Source organism: Hipposideros armiger, unplaced genomic scaffold (genome assembly GCF_001890085.2).
Source record: "Hipposideros armiger isolate ML-2016 unplaced genomic scaffold, ASM189008v1 scaffold_784, whole genome shotgun sequence".
Taxonomy (NCBI): domain Eukaryota; kingdom Metazoa; phylum Chordata; class Mammalia; order Chiroptera; family Hipposideridae; genus Hipposideros; species Hipposideros armiger.
In genome coordinates, this window is record NW_017732134.1 from 281,405 (window position 1) to 293,978 (window position 12,574).

Below are 12,574 nucleotides of genomic sequence, written 5' to 3' on the forward strand. Positions count from 1 at the left end.
TTTGTCTCTTATTATATATAGCCTTTGTTTTAAAGTCTATTTTGTCTGGTATAAGTGTTGCTACCACAGCTAATGCCACCACTGCCACCTCCTCCTCCTCCTCCTCCTCCTCCTCCTCCTCTTCCTCCTGCCCTCTCTCACCACCACCAACAGCAGCAGCAGTTGCAAGCTCAGCATCTGTCTCATGGCCATGGACCCCCAGTGCCCCTAACGCCTCACCCTTCGGGACTTCAGCCTCCTGGAATCCCGCCCCTGGGCGGCAGTGCTGGCCTTCTGGCGCTGTCTAGTGCTCTGAGTGGGCAGTCTCACTTGGCAATAAAAGATGACAAGAAGCACCACGATGCAGAGCACCACAGAGGTGAGAGGCCGGGCAAGCCAGATTAGGACTTTGTCCTCACACACATACAGTGCTGCAAGGTTGTGTGCACCGCTAACGAAAGCCCCATCCTATACAGAGAGCAAACAATGAGCTAAGAGGAACTGTCGCAAAGCTTGGCCACTGAAACACAGTTCACCCTGGAGGTTCTCAGGGTTTAACTTGGGCATCTGTAGATTTCTCAATCTCTTTAGATTGCAGGCATCTTGACATCTTGGCAACTGCCTAGTTAATGCCAGTGGCCTGTACCATATTATGGAAAACTGTTAACTGCTTAATTGGGTAATTTTCAAAGAAAGTAATGTTGTTAAATGGGGCGAAATAAGAAGTTAAATTTGAAAGTGAATGTGTTCAAATGAGAGGTTTGATAATTGCATCTGTTACTACTTAGTTTCATAGGCTTTAATTCTAGTATGCGTTAAATATTGGGCAAAATTGCACTTGACTAATTTTTTGAAGAAAAGTAATTTATTCTGTCAAGAAATAAAAAAATAGGCTTTGTGTATGGTTAAACTGTAAATCTTATGTTTACAAAATACTGTAATTTTCAGGAAATCACTGTATTAGGAATGTGCAATGACTTATATAAATAAAAGCCATTTTTAAAACTGTTTGGGGCTTGTGTTCTAATTATTCCCCCCTTTTTTTTATTTCTGTTTTTGCCTCTGTGTCTGAACGGGCATGTCTGTGCGTTTCTTGGTAACCTCGGGAGCAGACAGAGAACCGGGCACAGTAAGTACTCTACCACCTGCTGCATATACACACACCCCACTTCCTGCAGTGCACCCCAAGCTGCCTTTCTCTAAACACAGGCATAGACACACATATTCTTCTCTGTCTCAGTGACCTGGTTTTTTAAAGTTTTTTAAAAAATAGATGACTGTTGCCCCGCCCCCGGTCGTCTTAGTAAAAGTTGTGTTAGATGAGAGTGACATGATTTGGGGGCAAAGCCATTTGCTGTGATCTGTATGTGCCCCAGACCCACTTAAGAAAGATGTTTGCTGTTGCATTCCAAGTCCAGGTTGCCTGTAGTTTAAAAGAGTAGTCATTTTTATCTTAAATCAGTTTTACAGGCAAGAGGTCACAATCCATATGTGAAATTGGTTAGTAATGTGTTTTTTCTACCTGAACCATTCATTACCCTCTGTGAATGCATCTTAGTTGCTAGGTTTCCATATCTAGTTTTCTTTTCGTAATTGTCCTTGCAGTGTGAACTTGAACTTAAATTTATTTTAGACCAAAGAACTCAACATCTGAGTAAGCTTTTAGAAGCAAAGAAATTCAGTGGATAGGGGTTCTGTGCTCAGAGAGGTCATCTTTCACCAGCCTAACTCTTACCCATTTTACATACTGCACGCTTGATCTGTACATGTATCTATCTGTTAGTTAGCTGGGGGGAAATTTGTATCTAAAATACATCTCTCAAATGTTATGCAGCAAATAGAATGAGGAATTGGCCCCTTTTCAGCAATGATAACCTGCAGTTTTTGCCTCTTTCCCTCCTCCTTTCTTTCTGAACATAGCAGTAGTTTGACCATCTTAAATCTAACTATGGTTAAAAAATGGGATACTGAACTTTTAAATCATTCTGATACTTTTTTATTACGAGTTTGGGGGGGGAAGATATGTAAATCTTTTTCAGTTGAAAATGTTTACATTTTTATTTTTCCCCTCTTGTGTACAAGAGTATCTATTTTAAAACCTCTTCTGAGACAGACCATGGTATAGTTCAGGTATCAGGATGTGTTTGGGGGGATGGGTGCTGGTGAAAGGATGGGGTAGGTAGGTTTAAAATTCTGGTACTGCAAATTTTCTCTGGAAAATGTTGGGGGGAGATAAAATGATAACTAGGGAATAAAAATATCCTACTTCTAAAGCATAATCCTAAGTAAACTGACTTGATTTATGGAGGTGACCTTTATATTTTGCTGTTTCAAGTGTCCCTGTATAGATTGTCATCTTTTCTGCCCTGTTCATTCAATAGTGTCAAATTAAAAACCTTAATGCTGGACCAGAGAACAGACAGACCTGGCAGAGGATGTTGGGAGAGCCCATGTCCTTTAGTCTGCCGCATGCTTTAATTTATTGAACGTATTCTAAGTTTGGGACTTTTATTTAACTTTTTGCTCTCAGTATTCTTGTTTCACCTTAAATCACTATATTCATTTATTGTTTACTGTATGAAAGGCAGTAACACAGGAAATGCATCTGTAGTTAGAGATACGCAGGTGCACATATCACAAGCCCTTTCTCAAAGAACTGAGGAAAGGCAGCCAATATACTAAAAGATAGTCTAGAAAGTTTCAGCAAAAATTCTAGACAGTGGTGGAAGGGTTACCATTGTATGCACCTCTGTGAAATGCCAGTGGCAGGAGGGAGTAGAGGTTTGCACACTTCAGCTAGTAGAGACATATTTTCCTACCTCTCTATTTCTGAGCATGTCCAATAACTTATTTGTGTTTTACCTCCTATTTGTATTTTTGGCTGAAAAATGTAAGGAAGAACTTAATTCATTGGGGAAGTGAGGGTAGGATGGAGGAAGGATGATGAGTTACACCTTTAAAGAAGTACAAACAGTTCTTGAATTTCAGTCAGCTGTGGATTGTTTCTAAGTCCACACGTTGAGTGATTAGCAGCCAGCGAACTTTCAAGTCAAAATGTGGATGCATTGCATAGAGCAATCTATAAAATAATATAAAATAAATGGTTACTTAATGTGTTATTTGCATGCTTCCTTTTTCACGTCAAATTTTTGACAAGTCTTGATAACTTCAGTGAGTATTTTCAGAATAAGTATATATACTCTTTCTTGCCTAATTATTACAGAAAACTCTTGGTGATGATCTAAAATGGGGAAACTATATTAATTTGTAACATAAACATTTAATTTAGTCTGTAGAGAGGAATTGTTCACTGTCCACATAAGTGGAATTTTCCTCCAGTTACATAAAATTAAGTAGCTCTTCAAACTTTGTGTAAAATTGAAATGAGAAGCAATGGGTAATAAGAGAATATGTACTGTTAGTACCTAAAATATTATAGTACTGAATCTCTTTAATAAAATGGTTTGAATTATGAAGTCAGATTTTACTTGGCAGATAAAGTCATTTGATTACTCTGTACTGCCGGTTATTTTGTTTGTTTGTTTGTTTCCACTCAGAGGTTAAGGGCAGTTGCTACAGGGCAGTGGTTTTCAAACCTTGTGATCTCAGGATCTCCCCTTAAATTAGAATTATTGATGACCCCAAAGAACTTTCATTTATATGGGTTATATATTTTGAAATTTTTCAGGATTGAAAATAAAACAAATTTTAAAATCACTTGAACAGATAAAGGGCTACTTAATTTAATTGTGTAAACATTATTATTGAAAAATAACTATTTTCCAAAATAAAAAATTGTAGTGGGGAGAGTGGCTTTACCTTAGATGTTTGCAAATGCCATCAATGCCTGGTTTAACAAAGGATAGCTGGATTTTCATCACCTTCAGCTTTCTTTCTGTTGGGAAACATTTATTTTGGTTAAATTATAGGAAGAAAGTCGGTTCTCAAAGAGATATGTAAGGGTCTCTGGGACTCCTGGTCTGTGGACCTAGGCCGGTTTCATAGATGGGCCTCAGAAGGTTCTGGAACCATCTAAAAATTGTAGACAGTGTTGTGGGTCAGTCCTCTTTTGCACAATTCTGGGGAAAGGTCACAACTTTCCTCAAAAGGGGTTCCTGGCTCAGAAAAGTATAAGTACGATTCGTCTACGTTAGCGATCGTAACAGTACTGTTGCCATTGTTTTCTCAATAAGACACCAAGCTCAAGGAGATTGAGTGCCTCTGTCATGTATTTACGTAGTTAATGGTGGTCGAGAAGTAGGTTATGTCTCTGAGGAACCACACTGTCACTCCTGTAACTGACTTCTAATAGGAACCTTATCGCGTTCATGTTTAGAACTTATTTAAAAGCAGTTAGGACCGCGATCACTGTATGCAATGTTTTTCTTTTCTCTAGCTGTTGTCCTACTTAACTAGTGAATTGACAGAGGGAGAACAGGACCACTCATCACTTTTTCTCAAGATGACAGTACTAGAGAGGACAAGGAGGAAATAAGACACAAGGCTTGCTTTGGAGAATACTTGATTGTTGGTCTTTTTCTAAAGTTTTGTTTCTTTGAATATCACATTGACTCCAGGTGGCTTTTTAGGACTGTGGCAGCATAGGGGTGGTGGTGATAGAAAGAACACCTGTTTTGGACAAAGGCAGACCCCAGAGGAATTCTTGCTGCACAGGCGAGGTTATCATCCTTTGGAACCTTCCCCTCGCATCACCTGGTGATGGTGGCTGAGGGTTTAGGAACCACAAACAGGAAGTCATCAGACATAATATAGCAAGCCTTTAGGAGTGCCCTCCCGCTGAGTACCTGCTCACAAAATAATAAATGCTTTGTAAGTCATGCTCAGTGAAGTTACATGTGGTTTCTTTTCCTTTGTAAAATACAACGCGTGAGGCAGTTGTGGAGATTAGGGCCTATGTGACAGGCTGGCAGTTACTGATGCTTTTTAGTATGTTGGGATCATGAAACTGATCTCAGCTTCTTATGGACATGATCAGTCGCATGATAATCAGATTCATCAAATGTAGACAGGGTCTGGGAGGAGGTATATTCTCTATAAACATTTTATGACTGTATCTTGACCTGATGCATTTCAAGGAATTGCCTGGAAATAAAGGATAAAACTGAGATGAGTCACATAAAATTTCAGTATTTAGGCAGTGGGAAACACTAAGTTTTTTTAAGCACTTGCCTCAGCAGATTTTCCTTTTGACGGAATTGTGCTTGAAAAAATAGATCCTTGGGAAAAGTCGCATCACTGTCATGAGAAGGGTGAACCCCTGAAGAAAAGAGCCCCAGCAGTTTCGATATTGTTCGGAGTGGTGTGTACCTGTAACAGGTGGAGGAGTCTGTTTATTGTGGGTGCCGGAACTCGCCAGGTAGATATGGGGGCCTGTGTGTGACTGGGAGAATGTTCAGGTTTTATCTCATTGTGTTTACAGTGAATATAGGACATCGTTACTCTAAAAACAAACCAAAGAACAGGTAAGGGCAGGCTATTTTCTCCCTCCAAAACCTGTTTTAGACTTAGTTTGTGTTCTGTAATTAGATAACTTGATGCCTACCATTTGGAGCAGGTTTTCCTATATTTTCCTTTTGGCACCATCATCATTTTCTCATTCCCTTTGGAACATAGTAGGCAACAAACTCTGCGTCTCCTGTCTTTCAGATACGGAGAGGTAGGTGGATGTAAGAGCCATCAGATACCCAAGGAACTCAGAGTCAGGTCCTGACCCTGTGCCTTTTAGTTTTGGGGCCTTTGCTTGCATTAGAAAGCAAGAGGGATGAACAGCAACCCCTAAGTAGCGTTTCGAAAATCTGCTTTTAAAAATGGTTTGAAATACAGGTTTGATTTTTCCTGTGACCAGAGCCCTGATTAGAGGAATAACGGTGTCAATGAGGTGTTTTAAAAATTATTTAAAAAATTATATTTAGTGTCAGCTCCCAAGTTTTTGCTTTACCTGAAGAAGGTGGGTAGAGGGCAAGCTGGGGACGTAGAGGGTTGTGCCTAAGACATATCGTGGTTTAATTCAATACAATACCTCCCTCAGCCCAGATATTCACTGGGTCTGTATACAGTCTCCTGCATGGCTGTGTTCTCTTCTGGGAGTCCTCTCGACTGAGTCACCCATTTGCATCCGACAGTGCTGAGTTCCTAGATCAAGGTGCAAGAATATGCTGATTCTTTCCCATAGTTTGCATTTAAACTGAAGGGAAAATAGATCTGTGTACCCTTCAGCAGACCCGCTTCGCAGCCAGGGCTTCTGGGATGTGATGTGGTTGCCAAGTGGACACATTTCCTTCCACTTTCTTGCACTTTTCGCCGTTTACAAGTGGGGATTGCATTAGCTTTATGGGCAAAAAACGCACTTGTCGAAATGTCAGGCAGAACACGTGAATGACCAGTGGACTGCAGCAAGAAGTACAGCGTGGGGTGATGACTTAATTGGTACCAGGTGTCGGTGGAGACGGCACACAGATGTGATGGGGTGCGTAGTTACCTAATTGTTCTAATGTTCACCGAGAAGTTAATTGTCAGTGTAGAGTGTGCTAGCAAATTAGGTTCCCATTGCCTCAGTGTAACTGAGGATAAATGAGGTGTCATGAGTTTCCAATCTGTACCTCTGACACAAACACTTTTCCTGCAGGGAGGAGAAAGCTCCCTAGGGGAATCAGCATGGCAGCTAAAGAAATCTATTTGAATAATGTGCATTATTTTCGCATTAGGGGAACCTGTCTAGCTTTTGCTGTATCCATGAGTGGTTTTTCCTTGCCGATTTGCTGCTGGTGGCTTCAAGGTTGAGATTTGGTTGGCAGAATAGTTGCTTTGAGGTCTCAGAATAGATGAAGGATATACATATGAAGGCTTTGTAACAAGGGTTCTGGTAGCACTGACAGTGTAACGTTTCATTAAACTCGCTCTTTCATATTTTCTGGAGTTTACCTTCTGCCGTATCTCAGTATACATGAACAGCTATTACTGTTAAATTGCTAAAGGAAAAGTAAAATTCTTAGAACAAGACTATGAAGACTGGTTGTATCGTATTGAAGCAGCTGGGTCTGTCTACCTTAGCCATGAGGGGGTATTCAGAGCATGACATAAAAACAGTATTGTCTAGAATGGTCAGAATAAAACTATCACAAAGTCCAAATCTTGACATTTCTTTTGATTCAACTAAGTCCTCTCTGAGATTCAACGGACTCTTTCCTTACATGGTAAGTTCTTACATAAGGGTATGGTATAATGCATTGGGATGTTTATTTTTGCTCTATTTTAAGAGAATGTATTGTCCATGTCTGTCCCCTGGGCTCAAACCTTCTGCTAACGACCTGGTGAACTTGTATCCATTGAATTACAGCGGGGAACGTTCCTGGTGTGTGTTTTTGCAAAACATGGTTCACCAGTCAGGAAGTTGTGCTCTGGATTTGACCACTCAAGGAGTGCACCCGCTTGTAATACTGGAAAGTCTACTTTTTCTTTTTCTCTTCTGAGTAGCTATTTTGCTCCTTCTCATAAATATTCTTAACCATCACATCACTGTTTGTGTAAGAAGAGACCCTCAGGAAGCATATAGTATTAGTCACAACGAACAGTTTCCCTGTGGCCAGTGAAGAAGCCCACTAAGATTTTATGTTCTCAAAGAATTCCAGATTTTCTTAAGAGGGAGAGGTCAATCCCTCCTTGTGCATGTTTTATCTATTCTCGCACCTCATCTAGTCGTTTCATGTGTAGTGTCTACATAAAATGGAGAGAGTCATGCCCGTTAGGCTAATAGGTCTCCTGGGCCCTCTTTCTGCCTGGTACTGAACATTCCAGGGGCGGGGTGTCTTTTTTCTGTGGAGACTGGTGGGATATGCGTTTCCCTTTATCATTTTACTTGGCTGTACACCTGTGTGTGTAACATGAAAGGTGCAAAAGATCATCACGGTTTTAGAATTTTGGTTTGTTTTGAAATCATAATGAGTTTTCACATCTTGATTTGCTCAGATTTAAATATCCCCCATGGGCTGTATAAAACTCCTATTTTGAGTTCTTATAGAAGACATAAGGTAAATAAGATGATTTTGTTTAGTTCTTGACAAAATTTTAAAACAAAGGACAACATATATGCCGTCTGGAAATCCCAGCCCTCGGGACATGTGTAATAGAAGTCTGCCCAATAATTACAGTGTTTGAAAAATTCTGGCAGATATTTAAATTATACCAGCTGCAAGGTGAAATAAAACATTGAGTTGCTTGGCTAGAGTTAAAGAGTCTGTCAGTCAGTGCGGTGGGTAACACTAGTTCTCATGCCGATCAAAAAAACAATGATTTGCAATTAAATATTTGGCAAATAAATATTTGAAAAATGAATTTCACTTGATAAATGCTGTTAGGTAGATTAAAAGTTTTCAGAATGTGGATGGCAAGACTCATGAGTGAGAAGGCAGGAATTTGGGACTATTTTCAGGTCATTTTGAAGTAAGCTATGAAATGTTCATTTTTAAATTTTATGTTCACATTTTTGGTATTGTGGACATACAACCAAGTATATCAAGGTGTGTGTGTGTGTACGTGTGTACATAAATTGTCTTTGCAAATCACACCTCTGGGAGTGAAGGCTCTTGGACTTAATGGGAAGAGCTCGATTTAAGGCACATCGCCTCTCCCCTCTGGGACTCCTCCAGATAAAATGAGGGGATGAGTAGGATGACACTGTGTCTTTTAAGGTTGCTTGGCCTCTTCAGAGCTTTGACTCTAAGTATGTTCTGTGTTTAGAATGCATGATTTTAAAAATAACTTAGAAGTGAAGCAGCCTCAGCTTCATTCTTTTGTCAGTAGCTTCATCTTAAATGTTGATTAAATATTAATGTGAAATGTGATTCTACCTTATCCTAGTCCAAACCTAACAAATCAAGACAGAGCCCTACATTTTGAAGAAGCCAAAGATATTCAGTCAGTACCCAGGTCTAATCTCTTCATTCTTAAAAATATGTATAAAGTGGCTCATAATGACCATCAAAATGACTGTATTCCACCCTTGAACCATTAGATAGTACATGAGGAGAACACAGAGCATGAGGGAAAGACTTACTGTATCATGAGACATCCAGTAATAACCAGTGAAGTCACTTTTGGTTGGGTTTCTGGGGAGCAGATGAAGGAACCATGAAGCTTAGGGCCACCAAGGCAGTCGTTACCCAAACGGTTGTTGCTGGCAGTGAAGTTCATTAGGCTGGAATTATTTGCTTAGATCATGAACAAAAGCATCGTCATAACTGGAAGATGTTGGGGGTGTTGACACACAGAAAACTAGGTTCATGGGAATGGGTAAAAGGAAGTGGTCCGTTTTTTGTGGGCCTGCAGCATAAGCCAGGGACCCTCCTGACTGGCTCTCACAGGCCTTTCCAGCCCACACTCGTTATAGTGCCTTGTTTGGAATCAGTTTTACAGCATCAAAAGTATGATGAGACATTTTGTTTCGTAACTTGTCTAAGTCTGCCGTTTGAATGGGACCAATTTTCAGATAGTCAGAGGTGCTAATTACTTACCCTGTCCAAATTTAGAGGAACTTTGAGAGCTTTTCAAAAACACATTCAGTTTATAGGCCTCATTTAAACTGCTCAAGCAGGAACTACAGTAGTAACTTCTAATACGTAGATAGGGAGGCCTCAAGCTTGACCAGCTTCCAGGTCCAGCCATTTCTGTTGTTTGAAACAAAAATTGTATTGTTCCTAACAGAAGTGTGGTTTACTTTTGTGTTCACAGTACCACTTGACATCATTAAAAAAGTAAGATCATTGGAAAGCTCTTTGAATGGCTGAGTAAGGTTTGGATGCCCAGGGTTAGGTACAGCAGAAGGGCTATGAAGGTGACATGGATGAGAGACTTTAAAATTGCCAGCGGACACCAACTCTGTGGTTTGCTGGGCACGTGGGCAGATGTAAAATTGAGTAGGATGCAGCCCTGCCCTGAAATGCTTATGCTCAGAGCCTGGAAGAGGACACTTTGGGGCTGATACAGTCTGTCACACAGGTGTATTTGGACACTTTTTATACTTGAGCGCAAGCTACTGCTCTCTTCCTTGGCTCAGGTTTTCTGAGAGCACATTAGCACTTTGCAGGACTCTTGTCTTGGGCAGTAGGTCTGGGTCTAAGGGGTTAGTTTTTAGCAGACATTTACCAAGGTAATTAGTTCTGGGATTCAGCCTGTTCACCTTTCAGCCCCCACACAGTGCTAAAGACATTACTTTGAGCCCCTCTAAATTGAATTGCATTGGTCATTCGTCTTGTTTTTCTGTAAGCCTCCTGGCATTCGCCTAGCTTGAACAGTCCTGAATGAAAGCTCAGATCACTTCATAATCAGCCCCTGAAGTGGGCAAAGAGGCTTCAGATTGCCTTCTGGTCCCCAGTTTTGATTTCCTCCTGTGTGTGGTTAAGCTGGGAATGCTCCCATGGTAGGATCCACACTCTTCACTGGCGAGTTTTGAGAGCCAGCCACCTGGCTGATGACTGCAGGCTGGTTAGGAAAGAAGACCCATGGTGGTTAAAAATGTGCCATAAAGGATTTGCTCCTGATATATAACATTGCATTAGAGGTGTTCTAACGCAAAGGTTTCCCCCAGACCTTTCTCTTGTAAATTGTGGCAGAGAAGGGTAACATAATTGTCTCTTGGCCCCAGGACCCCCTCCCTGTTCTCTAACGTCTTTCTGGACTCAGGTTTATCTGGGCTTGGTGAAAGGAGGTTTTTGCACAGCCTGTTCTGCATTGTTCCAGGCAGTAACACATCACTGAACAAATTGCCCCCTTGCATATGCTAATCCCACACTTAAAAGAACTCATTGTAACATGTTCTGACGCTTTAGCCCCCAGGGAGAGGGGAATTGAAGGGCTGTCAGATCATGTCATGTGACCCCCAAATATCTAAAATGCCTCTTTTCTTTGGGTCAACAGTTTGTACTCAGCACAGGCGAATGAAAGTATCCTGTGTGGTTTGTGGAAAAGATTAGTCCTTGTTCCTGCTTTTGTGTGTGGGAGCTGGCCTGGCTGTTGAAGATTCACTGGCTGCAATTCCCTCTTTGGGTCTTAAATTTCGGTGCTTTGGGCAAGGAACATCAAATCTTATTTCAACAATAAATTAAAAGAATTCAGAAGGGTTCCTTCATTGTTGCTGTGGAAGGTGTTGATTTGCCTTTTAGGAAACCATGCTGATAATGCCACCTATTCTCTTTGTGCCTTTTTAGAGTGGCACACGTTGACTGCTGCCCTCTTAGAGTTTGTCTAGTAGAACAATCTCAAGGTTTACTCAGGCCATTCATATTCCTGACCAGGAAGTTGCGGTGGGAAAGAATAAAAGCACATCCACAGATAATCAGCAAGTTCCCATTTCTCTAACAGTAAACAGAACATTTTAAGTGAGTAGGGCCTGAAGGAGCCACCAGGCCTTGGACGGTTTGAATGTACAGTCAGGCTCTCCCTGTTAAGTGCTTAGAGCTCTATAAATGTTTGCCATCCAAGTCTTCAGATGAGACGAATTAGATGGAACGAAAGGCCATGTAGGTATCACTTTCCTAAAACAGCTATCACGTTCAGGTTGGGTTTTCATGTGTACAAAGAGACCCAGGAAGAAATCTTGGATTATTTGTTTTTGTCTTGCAGAGTAATTCCCTCTTGGTCCCAGACAGTCTAAGAGGCACAGATAAACGCAGAAATGGTCCTGAATTTTCCAATGACATCAAAAAAAGAAAGGTGGATGATAAGGACTCTAGCCACTATGTAAGTAAATAAAGGACTTGAAATAATGTTAATAATATTTGTTTGCTTACTTATTTTCTAAGTGAGTGTGCAAGTGTACTCTGAGATCTTAGTGCTAATTCCACATCCCTTAAAATAATGATATAAAGAGGATAGATTTGTAGCAGGATTTCCTCTCCCTCTCGAGCTGTATGTAACTTATGCTTCTGCCAGGCTCAGTATTAAAGTTTAGACTTTCTGCTTTACTCTTAGGAGCAGATACAGGAATACAGGGCTGGCTTCGGGAGTGTGCAGCCTGTTTAGCTAAATGGGACCCTGCTTGTAAAGGACCCCTTTTTGCCCTTGGTTTTCATGCTCTGCTCTCAGCCATCTTCAAATTCTCAATTTTTGAACAATAGCCCGCATTTTCATTGTGTCCTGGTCCTTTCAAATGTGGTAGCCTGTGCTTCTAACATAATCAGAGTAAGCGTTTGGGTGTCACAAAAAATAACATTTTGGATGCTCTTCCTCTTCTGATATATTCAGGCTCCTACTCATTTAGGAGGCAGAGTTTGTCTTCTTCCACAATGAGCAGTTTAGTCAGTCCATTGTAAAAATGGAAGGAACACTTGAGGCATCTACTTCAGACTGCAGATGAGATCACACAACCGCTTGATGGAGTGAGGACTGTTGACTCAGATCTAGCTGAAACCACATTCCCGAGGAGAGCAAACCAAGCCAAATGGCCATTGGCTCTGGTCTTGGGTCTTAAACGTTGCAGCTGACAGATAACTTGGAGTTTCCTTGCCTGTTTCCAAGAGTCTATTTTAGGATGGACACATGCTCAGGAACAGTATGAGAGGAGAACGCTGAACGAGGCCAA

General features: G+C 40.9%; 1 protein-coding gene across 4 annotated transcripts in view; it reads left to right on the forward strand.

Annotated features, from left to right (window-relative positions):
- Positions 1 to 12,574, forward strand: part of TLE1 (TLE family member 1, transcriptional corepressor) — an 88,045-nt gene that overhangs the window by 41,120 nt on the left and 34,351 nt on the right. For 3 of the 4 annotated variants that reach the window (XM_019628378.1, XM_019628376.1, XM_019628379.1), the window contains 3 exons: positions 154 to 358; positions 1,092 to 1,108; positions 11,617 to 11,733. In XM_019628378.1, coding sequence (XP_019483923.1) covers positions 154 to 358; positions 1,092 to 1,108; positions 11,617 to 11,733 — 339 coding nt within the window. The remainder of the gene's footprint in view (positions 1 to 153; positions 359 to 1,091; positions 1,109 to 11,616; positions 11,734 to 12,574) is intronic. The other variant, XM_019628377.1, reaches the window with a different exon arrangement.